Source organism: Heliconius melpomene, chromosome 1, assembly GCF_056956725.1.
Source record: "Heliconius melpomene rosina isolate 202511_hmr_F chromosome 1, ASM5695672v1, whole genome shotgun sequence".
Taxonomy (NCBI): domain Eukaryota; kingdom Metazoa; phylum Arthropoda; class Insecta; order Lepidoptera; family Nymphalidae; genus Heliconius; species Heliconius melpomene.
In genome coordinates, this window is record NC_140389.1 from 9,910,480 (window position 1) to 9,933,192 (window position 22,713).

The window sequence follows — 22,713 nt, forward strand, 5'->3', positions numbered from 1 at the left end:
AGAATTTTGAGTTACTTAGTTGTATTTAATAATATTTGATGAACAATTCATATTTGGACGTATTTATAAGACAAAATATTACACTTAAGTATACTTTAGAGGACTTAGTTTGAAGAAAATGTGACGAAATAAACTTGGCTATGGTAATAGGGTAGGTATTTAATAAAATATTTCAAAAATAATGTAACCATGGAATTTCGATATATTTATTTTAAGTTGTTATAATAATGGCTCAGTAGGTACATGTAGTATAAAATTTTACAACAATGTATAAGCATACAGTATAAAAAAATGTACACAAAAATATCCGTAGACGTCTGACAACAATTTTTGTATTGAATTAAGTTAAGATATAATTGAGTTTAAAAAATTTAAAATTTTCATTTATAATCAAATATACTAAACATTATAAAATTTTGTATACCTGCTATTGACCAATATTTAACATAACTGCCGTACCACTAGATCTGTGCATGGATTCCTTAGCTTAATTTCTAAAATAAAAATATTCGAATATTAAAGCTGTTTGTATGTGTTATCCGTTACATCATGAAATTTTATATACATAGATAGAGTACATAATTATCTCTATTATATAAAAAATAACAGTATTTTAAATATTTCATACGATACTATATTGGTGTTTTTAAAATACTTCTAAAAAAAACTTAATTGCATGGAATGTTTTTTCCATAATTATATTACTAATGCAAGTGAAAACAGAATAACGGATGGTAACTTAAAAAATAAAATTTTATAATTATCTACAAAAAATCTGTAACCATATTTGTATGAGTTATGATTACAAATTCTATAGGTCTGTTTTATTCTTATGAGTTACTTGTATCTGCAAAACTCAATAATAAAAATATAAACATAGACAATAATAATAAGAACATAGACAATAAATTATTTACAAAAAGAGAGCTGAGGGATGTTTAAACAGATAAAATATAGTTTTTAGTTCTAAGTTTCCATATTCATGAAAGTTTTTTAAAATATAAATTAAATGTAGGAACTTAAGTCTAGGTAAATAAGTACCTAGCTATTTTTTAATTCAAATTCAAAATATTCGTTATTCAAATAGACTGTTATAAGCTTATAAGCACTTTTGAATCGTCGAATTACACACTTCATGTTCTGAATAATAAATAAAATCAATAATTTACATCTCAGTAAATTCTATGGAGACTACATAGCCTTGTCTTATAGACAAACAATCATTAGCTAAACTCATTATATCTAAGTTAACACGTATAGCATGTTATATGTGTAATGTGTAATATTCACTTCATTTGCATACAATAACATGTTATGATGAAAATAGTCTAAAAATTGAGTAATGAATGATTTGAAATGAATCAGTCATTTTTACTATGGTCGTTGGTCATATTTTTATTTCGTTATATATTTAATATAGGTATATAAATATTATATTATATCCATACTGTATTAAACATTCGCACGTTACAAATATCTATTATTACTACATAAATATTTTGCTAAGATTAAATATTTTTATAATTTTGTCTAAACAAGATTATATTGTCAAATTTACAACAACACTACTTGCCATGTGGTAAATATACCTACACGAGAACGTGTAATAAACATTCATAATAAAATTACACATTTAAAATACACATATTATTGGTCCATTATACATCAAAGCTCATATCTTTGTAAATATAAATCAGATCGTAAAATGTGTTTTAGAATCAATTGGACATCTTTTCAGAGGATTCAACATAAATACAAGAACACAATTTTTGCATGAATCTCAGTACACAGCCGGAGAAATCGTTATAGCAGTCGGGCTTCGTCTGCCATTTTACACATAAATAGTAAATAGGAACTCCAGAGAAGAGAATGGCCAATCCTATGCCGGTGTCTTTGGGATTAGTTATGGCAGGTATGATAACTAAACAACCGATAGCAATAAGAAATACGTAAGGTATAATTATGTTGACTTTGATCGGCCTTGGCATGTCCGGTTTGGTTCGCCGCAGCCACAACATGCCCACCACTGAAGCCCCCACTGACAGCCACAATGTTTGAGAGAAGTAGTTGATGAGATCAAACACGTTGCTTGTTGTTAACATGAGGAGGGAGAAGAAACACTGGAATAAAAATAAATATATAATTATGATACTATTGAGTATATAATATTATTTGTTGTTACCCACAAAAAATATTTCAGGCACAAATTCTTGCGGAAAATGTACAACCGAGTGACTTGACTCTTTATTCTATCTGTCTATCCTGGTAGGACGTACTTATCTAACGTGATAGAGCTGAGTTGAAAAAAACTTATGATTCCTTTAGCTTCATAAAACGTGTTAAATAATGGCGGAATAAGTTACTAATATAAAAGTATTATAATTTTCTCCTATCCTTATAGGATAATACAATACTACCTAACGCAATACTACCTAATATTGTGTAATAACTTCCGACTTCCTTGTAGGGACGTGCTGAGAATAAAACAAAGCACGCGTAAATTAACATTAGATCAATGTCAGACACAATATGTTCAAATAGATTTATTAATTGAATTCAGTCATATATTATACATTTATAATCTCAATTAACTAGTATTTTATAATGAATGAGAACTATTAGGAACTACTACTCGCTGCACATTAATGTATGTAAGTCTAAAAACTAAAGTAACAATTTTAATCTATTCTCACTGAAGTAATGTAGGTACAAGATATGTATGTAAAGAAAGTTTTAGAAAGTGTAACAACTTTTGAGAAAGTAATCGTCAACACAAGAAAGATCAACAAGTGTTATTTAGAAGTTTCGTAATTGTATTGAACGTACATAACGTGATGTTAAAGAAAATATAGAGCACATAAGTAAGTAAGTATCAAATATGTGTAAACGTGTAAACTATAGTTATTATAATAGCCGACGTAACACAATTACTTAATTTTTATAACTTTTATTTTTTATTTTTTTTTTTTATTTTTACATGTATTCTCTAATACAGATAAAAATATTAAGCAATACACTCGACAGATATGTCACATTTTTAAGTATAAAACAAGTAATAACTTGTAATGCGTTTATAATAGGAATAGCCAATTTCCATAAATTGCATGTGGATTGACAATATAACTCATATTTATCTTGCATTACTACTTAATATAAGATACTAGCGGCCCACTCGCAGCTTCGCCCGCATACTACCTATAATACTTTTATTTTTCTTGATGATCGAATAACTTTCGCTCGTAAGTTGTTTTAGTTATTTTTTTGTCATAAAATATCTTATTTTGACTTATTTATAAGAGACAGATATATGTCGCGAACTTTTATAGGTACCTATTCAATTAATACATTGAGAATTTTATTATATGTAAACCTAAGAACATATAAAAGAGAATGGAATCGAAAAAATTATGTTTGACAGCTCTCAGTCAGACGCAACCATGACTTGCCAAGTACAATGAACAGGTGTTTTTACTTTCAACTATTTGCACTTACGTGGTTTAAGTGAATTATATATCACACAAGTAATTCAATTATTTACAGCAATAGTCAACTGTCCCAGTTACTGTATTATTGTAGCTAGTGTACATTTACACTAGCTGCACTACTTATATTAACTAATTTGACACTAACACTATTTATACTAATTAATTTGAATGGTGGTAGATCACTATCTAATCTCAAATTAGTTGGTATAAATTATTTTACAAGAATATGTAGCAACAAAGAGTTCGGAAAAATTACGAAAATAGATCTATTAAATTAAAATTGTTATTTCTGCTGGCGAGCTTTCGCGGTTAGAATACGCTTTTTAATTGCCCGTAGTTACAGGTATAACATTAACAGTTTATAATTACATTGACAGTAAAATTTAAACTTAAGTGGTACACAAAAGATTACAATTATTTCTGTTTATTTTTTCAGTGAACGCCCGCAATATTACATTCTAAGAACAAACTAGAAATGTGTGCCCGATAATTCATAAAATTAGTACCTAGATATAATTATAGAGCATGAATAGACAAAAAAATGTTAAAAAACAAATGCTCTTGTTATATTCAAAGACAGCAAATATTAGAAATTATTATGAGATTATTAGTAAAAATAACTTACAGTAAAAATAAGTGAAGGTATAGGCGTCTGTTTGTCCACATGGAAGAGAGTGAAGAAGCCCGGCATGTGGCCTTCCTGCGCTCCCGTCGCGAAAAGGCGAGCAGAGGTAAATAAAACACCATTTACACCACCAAAAGTCGATAATGCTACAAAAACTGGTATTAACCAACTCCAGTTACCAAATAAACGGTCACCGAACACCTGAAATTGATAAAAACCATTATCGATTTCATTTTCTTAATTCTTATACCTAAGTAGTATCACCTAGTCTTCACACTGTATTCCTGGGAAATTGTAAGCAGAGAGAACGTAACGTCAAGAAACTTCGTTCTCTAACAAACATAAATAAGTATTATATCTATCAGTTGAAATTACATTTATGAACTCCAATGATTATTTATTCTTATTATCAAAGTAAGATTAAATATTTAAATGATTTATGACTTTTAAATAAACATAGACAACATACCGCAGCAACAGCTGGGTTCGACATCATCTCTAACTTGGAAACCACAGCGAAGTAGGCCAAGTTAGCCATTACGTAGATTATGGTCACCAACGGCATAGCAATCCATATAGCTCGGGGTAGATTCCTGAAATGATAAAAGCAATATAGAATATGTGATAAAGTCTCATAGTATCACGTACGGTGAAAATTTATTACGTCGTCTCTTAATATTAATTAAAATTTCGGATATTTCTATGGTTTCTAGTTAAAAAAATGATAAAAAAGATAGTACACAAATGGATTATACTGTAGTGAAATACTTATTAAGAAAATTCATAAGTATCTATTAAATAAATTAGACAGAACATTGAGATTGGATACAGCCTATGAAACTAGGTTATTATGCGCAAAGTCGCAAAAATTTACATAGAGCTAAAAAGGCAATTTCATATAAGTATATCTCTACCATTTTGCTACAATATAGTAACACGTTAATTAAAATACCAGTATATCCAGTTCCAGAATAACCTACCTATTTACACAAAATTACACAATCAGCTGTTTGTACCAAATATTTAGGTTAGGTAGGTTAGGTATATCCTATTACCTATAAATAACGCAAAATAAATAACAAAATCATCCATCAATTATCATAGCAAATGAAAAAACTGGACAAACATCCATCAGCCATATTAAATGGGGGGTTAATGTAAATGAAGTCAGCTAGGAACAGGATGCGAATGAATAATGCATCAAATACGATAAAAGCAAAAGCCGTTAGAAGAAACTGACTCTGAAATATTTCAGGAAGGTTTTCTTTTAGGTTGATTGTATGTATTTTAATCTAATTAATTATTTGAAATTGTTTAACCGTCGCTTGAGGCCGTGGTGGCGTAGCGGCACAAGGGTAACGCGACGGTTGTAGGTTCGATCCCCACTCGAGGCAGTGAAATATTTATTTACGTTTATATTTCCATTTCTTCGCTCTGGTGTCGAGGCAAAGCGCGACGTTGAGTTCTCAACACGCAATGCCTTTAGAATTCGGCAGAAAGTGGGGAACAGAGTGTCTAACACTAGGTTCCCTCTGCCTGCGTGTGCGTGATACAGCGTGGTGCATATTTAAAACAGTTTTTTCAATGAATATAATGTCTAAATAAAAGCTAGCATCTAATTAAATGTATAATAATATTAAACAAATCAATGTGACTTTTCCTAAGCGATAGCACTAGTTTCTATATCTTTGTTTAAAAAGCAAGTCAAATAAATCGACTGAGTGAAGTAACGTTTGCCGAGCTCTCTAGGGAGCATCTTCACAGAATAAGCTCTCTTTTATTTTACCGTACATTTTTTATAGTTCTACTTTCATAGTAATCCTTAGAGAGAAACACTTAATTTTCTAATACCTCTTGTTATTTGACTCCTAATTTCTTTTTTAGTTAGCACGACTATTGAACCTGAATAGAAAAATGTAGAGAAGATATAACGAAACAATTAATTATTAACAAATCCAAGACAAGGACAAGAGTGAAAATGATGATAATACAAATCCAGTGTGTATAATTATATTGATATGACAAATTTTATTTTTAAGATTTTTTTCTGGCTCTACTGTTGTTGATTACTTACACAAATGCTCGGCTCTCTCGGCTCGCTTACGTCTGTATTTTCCCAATTTATGAAAATAAAGATAAAGTAAACACATTTTTTATCGGTTTTTAAATTGAAAACAACCATTCATTATTATATTTATTGGGTATGAACTACGGAATCAACATGTAACCTTTGACATAGATGATAATAGCATAATTTAATTTTATAAAAGAATATTGGGCTTTACAAGTACTATTTAAAAATCCCAGAGTCATTAAATTAATTTTTTATTGCTATAATAACTATAAAGATTTTAAATAAATATAAATAGGTATCTATAACGTTTGAAGAAATATTTTCTGTAAGTAAAGTTTTCTGTAACGAAACCAATTTGTTCGAGATCATTTCGTGCTCTTGCCTAACAATGGTTGTTACTAACGAAATATGTAAAAATAGATATTTCTAATATTATAATTGTTTTTTTTTCAGTTTCAGCTGGTGTCACTGGTGTTAAGGCGGACCGATCCTAATTTTCCGCCGAATTTTCTAGATATTGTGAGTTGAGTGGCGGAACACAACGACGTGCTTTGTCTTGTTACAAATAAATAAAAATATTAAGACGAGGAAGCTGCGGTAAGATCGCTGATGCATCAACATCGAATAGAACAAATGATCAGCTTATTAGGCATTTTTTTCTGTTATTCACATTGAAGGAAGACCATATCGAACCGAATTGTGAATTAGACAGCAATTTTATCTATACAGATTATTAGCTTAACACCGTATCCCGCACAAGAGGGTAGGCAGACGGAACCTAGTGCTAGGACACTCCACTCCCCATTTTCAGCCAAATTTTGGAGACAAATCATATTTAGTAGCGGAACTCAACGCCGCGCCGCGCTTGACACCAGAGCGAAGATATGAGAATATTAATTATTTTATCTCTCTCTCAAGTGGGAATCAAAAGTGTGACTATAAACCTGTCGCGTTTATAGTCACACTTTGTTCCCCTGCGCCACGACTGCTCTCTTAATAAAATAGAATACAAATATACAATATCAATTGTAAATAAATAGTGAATACGTCATTCTTTTATTTTAAGAAGTAACATAAAGTAGAGAAATACCAATATATGAGAACAATGAGTGTGAACAATTCTTCAAAGCCACAAATGTCAACCTTCTAGGAACATATACATGCCGTGGTTAGCGGAATTACACAATTACAACAATAATCCATAATAATAAATCCTATGAAAAATCCATGAAGAGTTTTTCATAGATGATCGTTATTCTCAATGACACTATTTTTTATTATAATAAAATAAATTAAAGTTTTAACAAGAATAATACAGTGACATACTATTTCTATAAATGCCTCATAATTTTTTTTAACTTCCATTCTCTGCAGTAAATAGCTGTAGAGTTAGCTTCAGGACGACCACGATTCATTGGCCTTGCTGCAGGTTGCAAAACCTAACTTAGTTAGTATTAAAATAGTCGTAAGCTTACATCTTACCAGATTGAAAGTAGTTTTAGAGTAAGTCATTTCCCTAATTAGGGTAAAAAGGAGAGTTTTAGACTATCACATTGTGCTATAAATGAATATCTGCGAAAACTATTAATAATATTTAAATACTAACTTGTATGGATCTTGTAATTCTTCTGTCACGAAATTGAGGTAGTTCCAACCGCCGAAGGCGAAGAGACCTGAGTAAAATGCTAAGGCAATTTTCCCTGCACCATACTCTCCTATAAAAGCATTTTGAAAATTTTCTGTATGACCTGGTAACAAAATGTTTAATCTAATAAATAAAAGAAAATGATGATGCTTTATACTAAGACACTTCGTTCCCCATTTTCCGCCGAATTGTGGAATGGCAGGACTGACCAGAGCGAAGAAATGAAAATAATAAATATTTCATTTCCTCAAGTGGAGATCGAACCCACAACCAGTCGCGTTTACCGTCACTTAAGCCACTGCGCCCCGACAGGCCTCTCACACAAAAACACTCAATAACTATTTACTCTATCAATTTATCCAATTGTATTCCAAAACGACTTCTACAAGTCTTATTCGGTGCCAGCTTCGTTTACCTAGTAATTGTACCGGATAACTTCGATACTTCTATAAGTGGTATACCACCGAATTGACCTAATTGCACAAATTTACTAGTAGCTTACCGAAGTTTAGTAAATAAGTGGACCCTATTATGCACATATTAAAATGTTTACCAATTCTCCAAGCAAAACTTTGTGAAGTGACCACAATTCCACTGTCTAAAAACATTAGATTTACATATTTTTCTAGTAGAAATATAGGTAAGCCTAATGTTCTATATTTAAATTGAAATAGATATTTTTAAGAGAATAAAACGTAATACTTTTTGATGTTTCGTCATTAAAAATTGATGCTAACTAACTTGTATTATAATATAAGCTAAAAATCCATTTAAAAAACCCAATTATAAAAAAATGCACAAAATTCCCAATTTTTTTTTTGTTAGAAGACATTGTATTATGCTCATGCAAATTAAGTGTGAATTATAAAAATAATAAATAAGAAATACCTATGCCTATGTAGTAAATGCCAGATATGATTATCACTATTAGCGCTAATAACTTGGAGGTTGTGAACACGTCTTGGATCCGCATCGTCCATCGCACGCTGATACAGTTGACAGCGGTTAGTATACCTGTTGAAGAAATAATAAAATGTTAATAATGTCTAAGTAATTGTCAAACACCGTTGTGGTTCAGTAGGTACGAAGCTTACATAAAAAAAGTGTAAGTGAGTTCAAACTTCAAAGCAACCGAAATTATCAATTAAATTGATACCTCTGCACCTTCTTGAAAAAAATGGTCTTGACATACAGACGAATAATAAAACACCCTTCAAAGATTCCATAACATAAGATTCCAGAAAAGAACTAAAATGTTTATTTTAATAAAAATTACAGGTTGTGGGTTCGACCATTTAAACCTAAACCTCCTTCCCCATTTTCCGCCCAATTCTGGAGACATTGCGGGTTGAGTGGCGGAATTTAACACCGCGCGTTGGCCTCGACACCAGATCGAAGAAATGAGAATATTAATAGTACCTATTAAATAGTTAATATTTAATCAATGACGAAGCATGCACATGTGACGTTGTATCTTTATGTTTTTTAATAAAAAATGGTTCAACAAAGTTCCGATTATTTTATACGATAATTTTATGTAACTATTTCCTTATCACTAGCCATTGGTTAATAAAAGACATGTTACGTAGGTTCGTACGCAAGAATTCTTCACTATATGGTTTTTTAAGTTGTAATAAAAATATACAAGTTTATGAGCATATTTCGTTCAAAGAAATATCGACAAAATTGCAATATTCATTACATTAAGAAAAATACTAATGTCAATATTGTTTAAAAAAATATATTATAAATTACTCTCAAATGCATTGCATCTCCATTTTAAAAGATTGAAGATCTGCAGAACATGGGGAAACAATGAAGAATAAATATTAATACATCATTTGGCATTGTATTCATTGCATTCATTACACCGAACTAAGTTCTATCAGTAAATATTACATTCAATACAATTTAACAAGAAAAGATTGTAGTATTTCAGAAAGCCGGTAGTTTGTAAGACTCTCTCGGTCTTTTTATCTACGTTCCTCGATAGGACGTTGCCATTCCTTGAACCGTTACTCAGATAAACTAGTGTTATCTCGTCATATTGTGAATTAAAACCACAGCCAAAATTATCAGCAATACACAAAAAATACAATTTTTTATTCATTAAGCATTTTACTATATTGATAATTAATTATCAATTTTAATTAGACATTATAAGGACGTCTTAGAAACTACTTAGAAATATTGTTATATTGTCAAAGTTTTAATGCTGATTTGGAGTATATATGCGATAGAGTAAGTAGCCCTTATGTTAAGCTCAAGAACCTCAGTCCTGCTTCCGCCTGAATTCGGGCAAAGAAAATTTTAGTACCTCAGGATCGAACCCATACCCATCGTATTTACAGTCAAATGGTCCTACTACAGAATGCAGCACACGATTACGGGCAGAATTTCAGCAAAAAGCTTTAAGCCAAATGTTATTCAAGTAATATAGGAAATCTGCTATACAAGATTAGGTAATACGCTAAAGAACATTCACTTTTTCTTCTAAACTAATATTTTTAAGGTTAACGACGTTATTTGATTACATTATCTAAAGTGAATGAAATATAGGTTATTGTAATTATATACGTTAAGAAGTAAATAGAAAAACTAATTAGTCGTATAATTGAATGCAATCTGCATACAATTATATGACTGTTTCTGAAACTTTATAGGTCGATGTTTGTCTAAATTCGAATAATCAATTATTTCAAGACGACTTTTGCTCTATTTTTTTTCTGATTAGATAAGTTATCCAATATTGGAAAATAGTAAGCATATTAAATAAAGAAAGTTATACGTAAATCATTTACATAGGTATTATGAAATGACGAATTTTTTTTTTTAAATATTTCGGTAACATTTGAAAAAAATCGTCACTGCTAAGTTTACAATAAACGTAGTTAAAAAATCGTGAAGAAATTTTGTGAAAATTAATTTCGGAAGTAACTTCTCTTTTTTTGGGCCCTTTGTTTGGGCCTACCTACCTATAATAACGAATATCCTTTTAAAATTTATATATAAGAAAAATAATACAAACAAATTAATATCAACCATCAGAAATTGTTTCAACTGTAAATTTTCTCAGACACAAAGAGCTCGGTGTATTAAACAATCTAATTAAAATCGCGCTATAAATTTTATACAATGTACCTAATGGTCTTCACATTTAATTATATTCATAGTTTAATTGATATTTATAGATATTGCGCATTGATAAAAAATGTTGCTTTATATTTCTCCATATTATGCATATGCAACTATAGATACTATAAACGAAATTAAATTAAATAATTAAATTTGTATTAATTTACTTTAAAATTATAAGAAACAACTCTATAATACGGTTCTGCCATTCGACACGAAATGTCTCGAAAAATTCGGCGGAAAGTGGGCAACAGAGTGTCTTAACACTAGGTCCCCTCAGCTTACCCTGTTATATGCGGGATACACCGTGAAATAGCTTCACGGTGTATCGTTTATGGTTTTTGTTACTAAAATTTATCATTTTCTCATTTGCATGTACATTTAAGAATGTATTTAACTAAGGTAAATATCCTCATAACTAGGTACGTCGTAACGTTAATATAAATAATATATCCTTATAATATCCTTGGAACCTTCCACACTTGTCACTTATAGGCTTAAGTGGAAATATCCGCCGATAGCTACTTTACTAAGATTTGAAGTTATCGTAAAGGATATTTAAATGTTTTTACAATTTGGGAAAATCTACGAAATAATGGATAATATAGCAATACAAAAATATTATAAAATTCATTCATAATTCTTGAAAGCTCTAACTGTGAGTAGCTTATAATTTAAAAATGAGCTTATTAATTTGAATTTAATTTATTTACTTTTTTTATAATACATTAAAAGAATGATTATTATAACCAAAAATACAATAAGATAGATAAAGATAAAAGATGCATTTAATAGGAAACATTATAGTTAGATCAAATTAACCTTTTCATGAATAATCTTATAGATGCATAGCAGTAAACAACTTCATTAAGTTGCCAATTGATCTCGTGGAATGCGATGAAATTCAGTTCGTTGAAGTACGATTCATATGTATGCAAATTTAACAAGACTAAACACTTGCTTAACAACTTGTAAGTGGCGGATGCAATTACATTTTTTTTCTTGATAATTTAAAATCATAAAATTGGGAATGTCATAAAATGTCATTGGGAAAATCATAAATGTTGTTATATTTAAATAAAAAAGGAGGGAAAGGAGGGAGGGAGAAAAAGGAGGGAGATCTCCTTAAGGAGATAATATTAATTTTTATCATAAATATAAATGAGTAATACGTGTTTTATAAATGTGGAGACATCATTTCATTGTCATAATGAGTGTTATCATTAAAGTTATCATATTAGGTTATTTATAATATTTTAAGAAACAAAGAAACAACATTGAAATCTGGAAAAATACTTGTGTAATATTGTAACACAGCAATATTTTTTTTGTTCAAAAACAATCGCTTACTAATACTAATAACCCTATAAGAAAAAACTGAGAATTCTAATATTAAATATTTATTGATAAATAACTAAATATTAAATCTTGATTAGTTAATAAATAGTGGATCTGCCTTGAACAATAATTTTTACTTACAGGGTTGCTTGTATTTATGAATGATATTAAAGAAAAACACTTAATGTATATGACATCAATGATAACATGAGTTTGAGGTTGAGGGTATGTTTAATTATATACATAATTATCTTTGTAAAGCCACGACAAACCGGCGCCTTCAAACGACTATATGACTCATCTCTTTTATAAAATAGTTAATGCCTCTTCTTTAATAAATAAGCTGTCCGCAAATACAAGTAAGTTAAGTTTATTTAAGTACAAATTGGTTCTACAGGATTTTTGCACTGTATTGGTAATAGCTAAGCTTCGTCGTTTTCATGCTGTTTTCATGAACCAAGGTAGGGAAAGGAAGCCTAGTGGTAAAACGCTCCGCTCCCCACTTTCCACCAAATTCTGGAGGCATTACGTGTTGAGTAGAGGAACTCAACGTCGCATTCACCGTTACATGTGATTTTATTTTGATTGTTTGTATTATAAGTTACATGTTAACGTAAAATATTAAAATACTTACACAAACAAACAGCGGCAAGAAGTTTGACAGCATCTTGCGGTGGCTCACAGTCGGGGAAGAATGGTTTTACAACATAATGTCCAAATGTCAGCGCCACAATCGCTTGAGTAGTAGGCCGTATAATCAACAGGGCTATCCACATCCTCAAGAAGGCTGGCAATGGTCCGAAGGCAGTGTAAATATAGGCATAGTCACCGCCAGACCTCGATATTGAAGTCCCTAATTCGGCGTAACAAAGAGCTCCTAGTGTTGACAAAAGTCCACAGACAAGCCATATTATTAACGATGCTGCTACCGATCTGGAACAAACAATAAAAAAAGATCGTTTTACTAAGAAATAAACCACTATTTTCATTCTGAGAATAATCCTCAACGAAATCTAATACTGTTTACTGTATACACACTTAAACGTTCGATGCTAACCTGATATGAGAAGGATCGGTATTTAGGTGAAACCGCATTGAAATAGGATCATTCACGTGCCATGTTGAGGGAACATTTAGAATGGAATATAAATCTTATTTTTTGAAGTTTCAGAATCAAAAATTAGGTTTACAATTAGGTTTTTTATTTTTATAACTGAAAACAATTTTTAAAGGTTGTTGTTCTATTTTTTATACTTATAATAAAATTAGTATTAGATTTACATATAATTATTGCATAATTTAATAAAATATTTCATATTGTAGGATTTTAAAGTGATGAGTGAATTTCTTCAAAATCTTTCACAAAAGGTTATGATAATAATTAATGGCTAACGTAACTCTTACTGTTGGAAACAATTTATATTAAAATCTAAAGAAATTTAAATATAATCTTTTATCAATAGCAATAGAAAGCCGTAGATAACTAAAGTAAGACCCATATTAATAATTATGAATGTTAAGTTAACCGACAAACCTGGGCCTGTTGTCAAGTAGAGCTGGTGCACTGGAAACTAGTTCAACGGTTTGATTTCATAATAGAAGCATTATAATATATATTAAATGCTGCTCATAAGTAAGTACGTTACTAGGACAGAATATGAACCTGCAACCGTGGGCGTATTTAGAGATATTTTTTGATGGGGGAGGCCTTGAACTGACATGTTCGTGTTAACCTTTTTTTTATCAGTAAAATTTCTGGGGTGGCTCGACGGTTGTAGGGTGCGATTCAGATACGGGAAAATTAACTTTTTTTTTTTAGCTAAAGATATATAGCGACGTTGAGTTCTGCCACTTAACACGCAATGTCTCGAAAAATCGCCAGAAAGTGGAGAATGGAATGTCTTAACACTAGATTCTTGCCTGCCATATAGTTATATGCGGGAATCAGCGTGAAGCTAAAAACAGATTATGAACCTTAGTAAATGTCTTATTATACGAAGATATAAATAATATCTCAATACTAAATAATACTTAAAAATGAACACTAAAACCTATAGTAACATTTTCCTACATTCCTTAGAACTTTAAATTGTTAACATTATTTTATTTTATTATTTCCTTGTATCGTATTAATATAAAATTATTTTCCGTAATGATACTTTATTTAAGAAGAAATATTATTATTTAAATATAACGATTTTAGTTCTATAATCCCCGTAGAGCTCCAGTTTTTGTTTGTGCTTTTTTCCCTAGCTTTTTCAACGGTTACAGCCCACAGGGTCTACTGCCCTCACATTTTATTACTCCCGGTTTCTGCTAAAGCAGGTAGACGATATTATTAAAAATAAAAACAATGAAACACTGGTTCTACTTAAACTACTTAGTTTTACATTACAAACATTTTTAAATATATTGTAATGACATTTCTCATGGTACAGTCACGTACTTTTAATAATTGTTGTCGATAATTAAAAAAACTTTGATATACTTATGTATTAATTAATAAAATATAACAAATAAAGTAAAAGAAAAGGTTTCCTAAAGCAATATGACTAATTACCCGTTGCAGTACTTATATTGCATATTTTTTAATGGAATTTAAGCATTCATGGCACGTAAAGTAAACTATAAAGTGTGTCACGGTCATTTCAGTGTTATCAAAAAATGACTTGAAATTTTAATATTACAAGATGATTAGAGTTTGATTTTTCAATTAATTGTCTTATGATATATTTTCCTATTTTAATTAATAGATAGGAAAAAAATAATTCAAATACATTTTGAATGAAAACTTAAAAAAGCTAATGTAAGTACTTACTTACTTAATAATTCATTAATATATGCTAAATTATAGTAAAGAAAATTGTAAATTATGGGTAATAAGAATATTCCTTCATAATTAGTTTTGTATTATTAATTTATTAAATAGTATTTGATTTATTTAGAAACGCTTCCTTTTGAGACTAAATGAAATTCAAAACAATTATAACAAAAATATATTTAACTCTGTAATGATTGATATTTTATAGTAAGATCTTTGATTTTCACGATTGTTACATATTTTAAATGAAACTATTTAACTCTACCTTTGACCACGGACTACTGCAAAATGATCGAAACGTCGGATTTTCAAAAACCAGTATATTTAGTATTATATACTAAATATACGCGATTAATCTTGTTCATTTTTTTATAAAGTAATATTTTATTAATTTTCATTTAAAATCTAATATTTTATAACATTCAAATTGACACAATATCCAAAATGCTCTATTCTTTTCCCTAATATTGCCAATATTTTGACACATTTCCCTACTTTAAAACGTACACTCGCGTTTACAATATTAATAGAACTATAGAGGCGGGAAATTTGACAAGTACTCACCCAGTGTGAAGAAAAACTCCAGTTGGAGATATAAAGATTCCGGAGCCAATTATAGTTCCTATAATAATTCCAACGCCATTAAACAACGTTATTTTACGTTTTAACGTAACTTTTGAGTCACCAGCGGCAGTTTCCTCACCCATGCCGCAAAAATCAATCGAAACTGATAAATAGAGTGCACGGTGACGGTAAGATACAATCTACGTGACACTATGACACGGACTTGTCAGTTCTCCACAGTATTCATTACACGACTGATTCACTTTCTGTTAACATTTTTACGATCTCCAAAACTAGACTAGTGGAGTTGACGACAAAATACGCCGTACGAGAAACGTGTTACGCGTGACAGGCGAGCGGTCGTCCCGGCGCATGTGTGGTTTGTGAATGCGATTATTACATGTAGATTCTAGAGACTGAAGCGTCGTGCCTGTTCGCAGAATACGCATAGAAAAGGACATCTATATTGAAATACTAAAGCTAGACAGAGATAGCGATACTCAATGTCGACGTTAAAATAATGCGGGAACCGGCGCCGTTAAAAATGGAGACTCGCAATGCATTCGATATTTGAATTATTACTGAATCTACTAAACTTAAATCGCAACTACTGATATTTTACAAATTAGTTACGCTTTTGTTTTATATCTCTGAGATTTTGCCTCGTTTGCAAACAATATGTTGCCATCGAAGCCACTTGTTGCGTCATATGCCTTAGCTCTACATTACTGCTCTACTATAATATAATGAGGTGACAATTTTGATTTGGTTTATAGCAGTATTATTTTATTTTTCAAATAAAATATAGTAATATTTACAAAGAATACAATAGAAAAAATTCATATATGTACTTTAACAAAATATAAATTACCTAAGTGTGAGGTTTTTCTTATTAAATAACTTTATTCATAATTAAGGAAAACGAATTCAAAAATATTACTTATAATTACAAATATCGTACTTTATTGTACATAATGACTAATTATAGTGTTTTTTCATATTTTAAAAATAGATTAAGTATAATAATGGTAGAAAAATTTAGAGAAGATAAAATTAATCTTGCAATAGATCTAAATTATTTTTTAAGACTTCGTACCCCTAAAAAAACATAACCAAGGAAAAAACGGATTACTTTAAATTTTTTTTATATTTTTAAAGTGTTATTCCACACTTAGAATTTTTAAATAAGCAATTTGTAGTTCGGCTGCCAAGACCGCTTATCTCGAGTTCGTGTAGATCTCCACACTACTTTCAAGACGAAATTAATATCAAATATTCAGGTCTTCGATCCTTTAGACCACAGAAAAAATAAGTATTTACAAACTGCTCTAAACTCTGAGATCGATATTCAGATCTCAAGATCGATTTCAGAGTTGAGAACAGTTTATAAATACAGGCCTAAAATAAAGTGCAATTTTTACTGCAATTTGTTCGAAATTCAAACCAATTTTAATCAAACAAACATATAGAACCAGTGGTTTACGAAAGTGAGAACTTACGACACAAATTAAGGGAAAAGTTCGAGAAATGGTAGTTATATATTTATAATTCTGATTTAATACTAAAATATAAAATGGTAGTTACAAACTTATAATTCTAACTGACTTCATACTAAAATTTAAAGTTTGTCAACATGTAACAGTGTGTTTGTAAAGTTGTAAAGAAACTAGGTTTGCTTCTCTAATGTGCACCCATTGTAAAAACATGATATTCACTCATTACGGATCGTTCATACCTTTTTAACAGATATATATAACTTTTGAAAGTTACATGATAAGACATTAAAATTTTACACATAAATATGTCGCTCTTAAAATTTCCAAATGTTTCTTGTCTCTTATCAATATACTCGTGTAATATAAATTGAGTCACAATAGATTTTATCTTTATTGGTCCTTAACTCTTAAATAGGCAAATAAATTTATATTAAATAGCAATTATAATTATTAATTATGACTTTTGGTCTGTTTAAATGTTTACACTATATTTGATATTAAAATGATGTCAAAAGCTTGGATACCTACATATTAATCCTATTATAGAAGTGGTAATGTACAGAAGATCGATTAAAAACTGCAATTTCTTTAATTTTAAAATTATGAATTTGATACTTCTATATGTTCAAATTATTTTTTTGGTGATTAAAGAGTTATTTGACAATGTTAAGATTTCCTTATAGCGCATATATAAGATTTCCTTATAAAAGTGAACGTTATTCTCATAAAGCCTTATTTAAATTTTAATATGGTATTATAAAAAGATCATTTTAACATTAGTCACCGCATCGACAATTCGATTTAGTTCCTGTTTCCCTATTGTCATTAGTCATTACGTGGGTATGTACTATGTACGTACTACGTACTCGTAGATACATAACGCAGCCCGCTTTTCATACAATGATTATACCTAGGTACATGATTATTTTTTGGTTCACACTATATCCCAGGTTCTATATATCACACTATATCTATATAGCAGGTTAGGCAGAGGCAACCGGGAAACCTAGTTAATACTACGAACTCAGTTCCCATTAAGACGCTTTCGTTCCCCAATTTCTGTTGAAATCTGACCAAATCAGAAAACAACCATCCAATTTTCACCATATAAAAATATAAAAAACAACGACGCCAAAGTGTACCTACGTAATCTTCGTTTGCGAGTAGGACTAAAACATAAAAGTAAAAAATAAAATTCGATCAGTCGTTGCGGAGGAGCACAAATGAGTGAGTCAACGTAATACGTTGTAGGTTCGATTTCCACTCGGGGAAATGAAATATTAAATATTTTCATTTTCGCTCTAGTGTCTAAGGCAAAGTGCGGCATTGAGTTCCCCCACCCACTCAACACGCAATGCCTCCAGAATTCGACGGAAAGGCGAGGATGGTTAAATTACCTCTGCCTACGCCGTTTACGAAATACAGCATGAAGCTACAAAAAAAATATATATAATAATATATAAATAAAAATAAAACCGGCTTCAAAACTATATTACTTAAAATATGCACAAACTTAAACAAAGTCTAAATTATAGAAAATAACGATAATTGAAAAATAAATAGTGATATAAAATATCTCTTAATGTTTTTTTTCTTGGCTGCCATTGTAATTTGTACTTAATTTATACTCTAATTTTTAATAAACCTCTTTACTATGATTTGTAATGATTGTAGTAATTTACATAATATTAGGTATAATCTCTATTTTATGAATTAAGGTTACAAATCTAAGCTTATATTTATAATACTTCGAAAGCTATATCATAGGCATTTAAATTACTTAATGATCTATGTTGTTAAAAACCGTCATGTTAACCTAATTAATAAATAAGTCATAATTTTTTCTGTTAACCAATTTTGTCCAAAGTCACATTTTTAAAGTATGTTTATTAAAATATAATTCTTTGAATATGAATAGTAAAATGTATAAATTTTACTATTTGTTTAGAGAGAACATTTGCACTCACGTTTAAAGACATCGCGGGAGACATCCTGAAATAACATGAATTTGCAGCAGGGCGGTGCGCGCGCGCAGTGGCGCTGTAATCGCACGTTTATCCGCCGCCATTTTCACACACTACACGAGCTTTCCCGCACCCAGGTACGTACCTTCCATGCTTCAGTTTTTTAATTTATTTAAAATATTATAAATTTAATTTAGCAATTATAAACAATGTGAAGTTTTGTAATGCATCCTTTATTTCATAAATAAAATAAGAAGCTTTCAAACAAGAAAACAATGACCTCGACAATACACGTAATAGATACCATGTTTTTTGTTTTTTGCAATATATATTAAGTGTATATTTAAAAATCTTCATAGCACTCAGGAAGAACAGTATATATTTTCACATATTACATTATTTGGTGGACAATTAAATGATTTAACTAATACCAGGAGCTAATAACATCTAAAATTGATCAAAGGAATGTGGCCGTCATGTTTCGGTTACATCAACGCATAGATTGAATACCAACAATGCGCTCTTAATATGACAAAAGTAATTGGAGATTATATGGACTATTTCATACTTGAAAGACAATCTATTTATGTCATGATGTCCTTATTTTTTAATAGATCAACAAGCATCCCCCGCGGCGTGTATGTTTCAAGACACGAGTCGTATCGCAAGCTGCGGTGCCCTTCGCACGTGCTCGGCTCTCTTACATCTCTAAGAAAGGAGTCATTTCAGTGATAGTTCTAAATCACTTTTTAATAAAATCCCTTCGATGACGCTTATTCAGAAGGTCATTGAGGCGAAAGCAGAAAAAATGGATGGCGCAACCAAAGAACACGTAAAAGTGTTAAGACCAGTCAGGAACAGGCGTTATACGCGGTTAGTGAAAATGAGTCATTATTTTCAGTGTTTTGTAAATAATTGTCTTTGTGCGTCACTCATGGATCTGAGAACATTTATTTCTTTTTATTGTAGTCGGTTAAAACACAAATTATTCTTTATTGTAAACAGATAAGCTGCTAATAATTAAAGAGTAATCTTGTTTTAAATTTACAGAAGATGTTTAGTAGCCGGTCAAAGGCCACAGAAAAGACTTTTTACTCCAGAGATAAAGCGGTATTTAAAAGATTGGCTTGTACGGCGACGAGACAATCCCTACCCAAATCGGGAAGAAAAAAAGCATCTATCTCGAGAAACAGGACTTACCTATATACAAGTAAGTTTATGATTACATTTAAAAGCAACAGAGTCATTATTATTTTAATAGTAGGTATCTTTGGTAACACGTTCGGTCTTAAAGTCAGCCTAATTGGCTTTACGCCAAGAATTGCTATTTGTACATAAATAGGCACTATTTTTGTCACTGCCTGACAAACATAATTAAGCTTTGTTTCCATCCAAAGTTTCTTGCAATTACACTATTTCTTTTAATAATTTTAAAGTTTATAAATATACATTGAACCTAAGAAAAATGTATATTTGTAATAGGTACCAAATAAACCTTCAAGTCCAACAAATCAGTCAATAACATATGAGAAATAATGTTAATAATAATTCGTACCATTTTAGATATGTAACTGGTTTGCTAACTGGCGAAGAAAGTTAAAAAATGTGAACGCAAATAGAGACCAACATACATGGGGACATCTCATACGTACATACAATGATCGTGCTCAAGGAAATGTCGAACAATTTAGCATCTGCTCTGATGATAGTATTTGGAGCGAACCAGAACCAGACAGCCCTGAACATTTACATATCAACCGACGAAAGAGTAATGTGGATTCTGATACTGCGTGTAACCAGGATACGGATAGCTCTTCTACTTTAACAGAAAAATATGAAAGCTTCAATAACAATTCAAACGAAATAGATCATTGCGATAAATCAACCTGTGATAATAACATACCTAGTCCCATACTATTAAGCAAGTGGCTTGCAAGTGCGGCTAGGTTTCAGCCTAGTGAAACTAATTATTCGTGGTGGGCTGAAGGAAGACGACGGAAGGAGCAAAAAATTCGTGTCGAGATCAGCACTTTGAGGCACGATAGAGATGAAGTTGAAGCCGCCGTCGCTCTGACAGCGCTTGCAACAGGAACCACTCGTGTTACTGCACCGTAAACCATTGTTATTTAAAATTATTTCTTTAACAAACATGCAAGATTAATAAAATTACAAAACATATGTTCCGAAATAATTTTCAATATGTTATACTTAGTTTATTTGTAAGTATTTTTATTTTTAAATAAGTAAGTATGCTATTATTTTTAAGTCTTGCTCAAGCATGTTACTTGTGTTTACATGTCCATTAAATATTGTTTAAGTAGTAATTGATCTCTTTCAACTTTAGGCTAAGTTCCAATATTTACCAAATATGTATTGTGTTAACAATAAAATTCAAGTTTTAAATTATTTGTGTTTTTCAATTTAGATGGATTTTATCGATGGTTTAAATTATTTATATACAAATTTCGTCAAATACAAAGTCTAATTCTAATATCTAAGGACTTATATTCAAATTGTTATTTTAAACTTTGATTCAAATATTTTTTTCATTCTTCAAAACCAGCAGCTTTCACTGTTTATTACATGAGCAAAATAAATCAGATTCACGCTGTATCCCGCACTCAGCAGGATAGGCAGAGGGAATCTAGTGTTAAGAGTCTTAACAATAGTCTTAAGACACTCCGTTCCTCACTTTCCGACGAATTCTGGAGGCATTGCGTGTTGAGTGGCAGAACTCAACACCGCGCTTTGCCTCGACACCAGAGCGAAAAATGAAAACATAAATGTTAATAAATATTTGATTTCCTCGAGTGGGGATCGAACCCACAACCCTCACATTACAGTCATACCCTTGTGCCGCTGCGCCACAACTTTATGCATATTTCATATCATCACGACATTAAATTCATTTAAGTAAAGTAACCATTATAAAATTTAAAAGATCAATTATTGTCGATAACGAATAACGATAAATGATATGATTATATTTAAATTACACCTTCGTTGTCGTTAGCTTTCTTGAAAGTTTCTTAAACCAAAACCAAATGCAAAAAAAAAAACATATTTTTAACCAACTGAAACCATGGACACCCAAGAAAGTGATGCAGGCCACGAGAACCATTAGTTATTTAACTAATTACGCAACAGAGACAAAGAAATGCATTGTAATGTTAAAAGAAATAGCTTATTACTTGCTAATAATCCATTAAAATGGCCTGTAGAACCAAAACACACCTGGCTTTGAGCTTTACAACATTTAAGTACAGAGTTCTATTCTGTACTTCATAAAAACAACAGAGACAGAGAATTGATAGATTTGAAATGTTGTACAGGAGACTGTCAACCAAAAATCTTTTAATACAAGCACCAACTAAATCATAGGAAAGCTGGAAAGTCTTTTAACAACACATCATCAGTGTAATTTGAGCTACTTTGGATACACAATGAGGCATAGTCTATAGGTTGGTTACCAGGATCATCAACCGATGTTCTGACTGACTCAACAATCCAAACACCCATATTCTATATGTACTATTTGTAATATAGTACCTGAAAGACTGAGACAA

General features: G+C 30.6%; 2 protein-coding genes across 2 annotated transcripts; one reads left to right on the forward strand and one right to left on the reverse strand.

Moving 5' to 3' along the window:
* Nucleotides 1-179: 179 nt before the first annotated feature.
* On the reverse strand, nt 180-16,087 carry JhI-21 (Juvenile hormone Inducible-21). The gene is made up of 7 exons (XM_085202599.1): nt 15,688-16,087; nt 12,937-13,235; nt 8,718-8,843; nt 7,791-7,932; nt 4,580-4,703; nt 4,111-4,311; nt 180-2,120 (listed from the first exon to the last, which is right to left on the reverse strand). Exons 1-7 carry the CDS (start codon nt 15,828-15,830, stop codon nt 1,719-1,721), a joined length of 1,437 nt encoding a protein of 478 aa, XP_085058725.1. The 5' UTR covers nt 15,831-16,087; the 3' UTR covers nt 180-1,718.
* A 3,057-nt stretch (nt 16,088-19,144) lies between these two features.
* Nucleotides 19,145-21,528, forward strand: LOC146541324 (uncharacterized). Its single transcript, XM_085202831.1, has 4 exons — nt 19,145-19,284; nt 19,762-20,020; nt 20,198-20,357; nt 20,711-21,528. Exons 2-4 carry the CDS (start codon nt 19,914-19,916, stop codon nt 21,260-21,262), a joined length of 819 nt encoding a protein of 272 aa, XP_085058957.1. The 5' UTR covers nt 19,145-19,284; nt 19,762-19,913; the 3' UTR covers nt 21,263-21,528.
* Nucleotides 21,529-22,713: the final 1,185 nt, after the last annotated feature.

Excerpts from the sequence above, each read along its gene's own strand:
- JhI-21 (XM_085202599.1), bottom strand. The coding sequence starts at position 15,830 with ATGGGTGAGGAAACTGCCGCTGGTGACTCAAAAGTTACGTTAAAACGT. Across the intron at positions 8,844-12,936 it reads TCTTGCCGCTGTTTGTTTGT|GTATACTAACCGCTGTCAAC; the intron begins GTAAGTATTTTA and ends TTTCTTCAACAG. Across the intron at positions 4,312-4,579 it reads CGAACCCAGCTGTTGCTGCG|GTGTTCGGTGACCGTTTATT; the intron begins GTATGTTGTCTA and ends TATCAATTTCAG.
- LOC146541324 (XM_085202831.1), top strand. The coding sequence starts at position 19,914 with ATGACGCTTATTCAGAAGGTCATTGAGGCGAAAGCAGAAAAAATGGAT. Across the intron at positions 20,021-20,197 it reads AGGAACAGGCGTTATACGCG|AAGATGTTTAGTAGCCGGTC; the intron begins GTTAGTGAAAAT and ends TTAAATTTACAG. Across the intron at positions 20,358-20,710 it reads CAGGACTTACCTATATACAA|ATATGTAACTGGTTTGCTAA; the intron begins GTAAGTTTATGA and ends GTACCATTTTAG.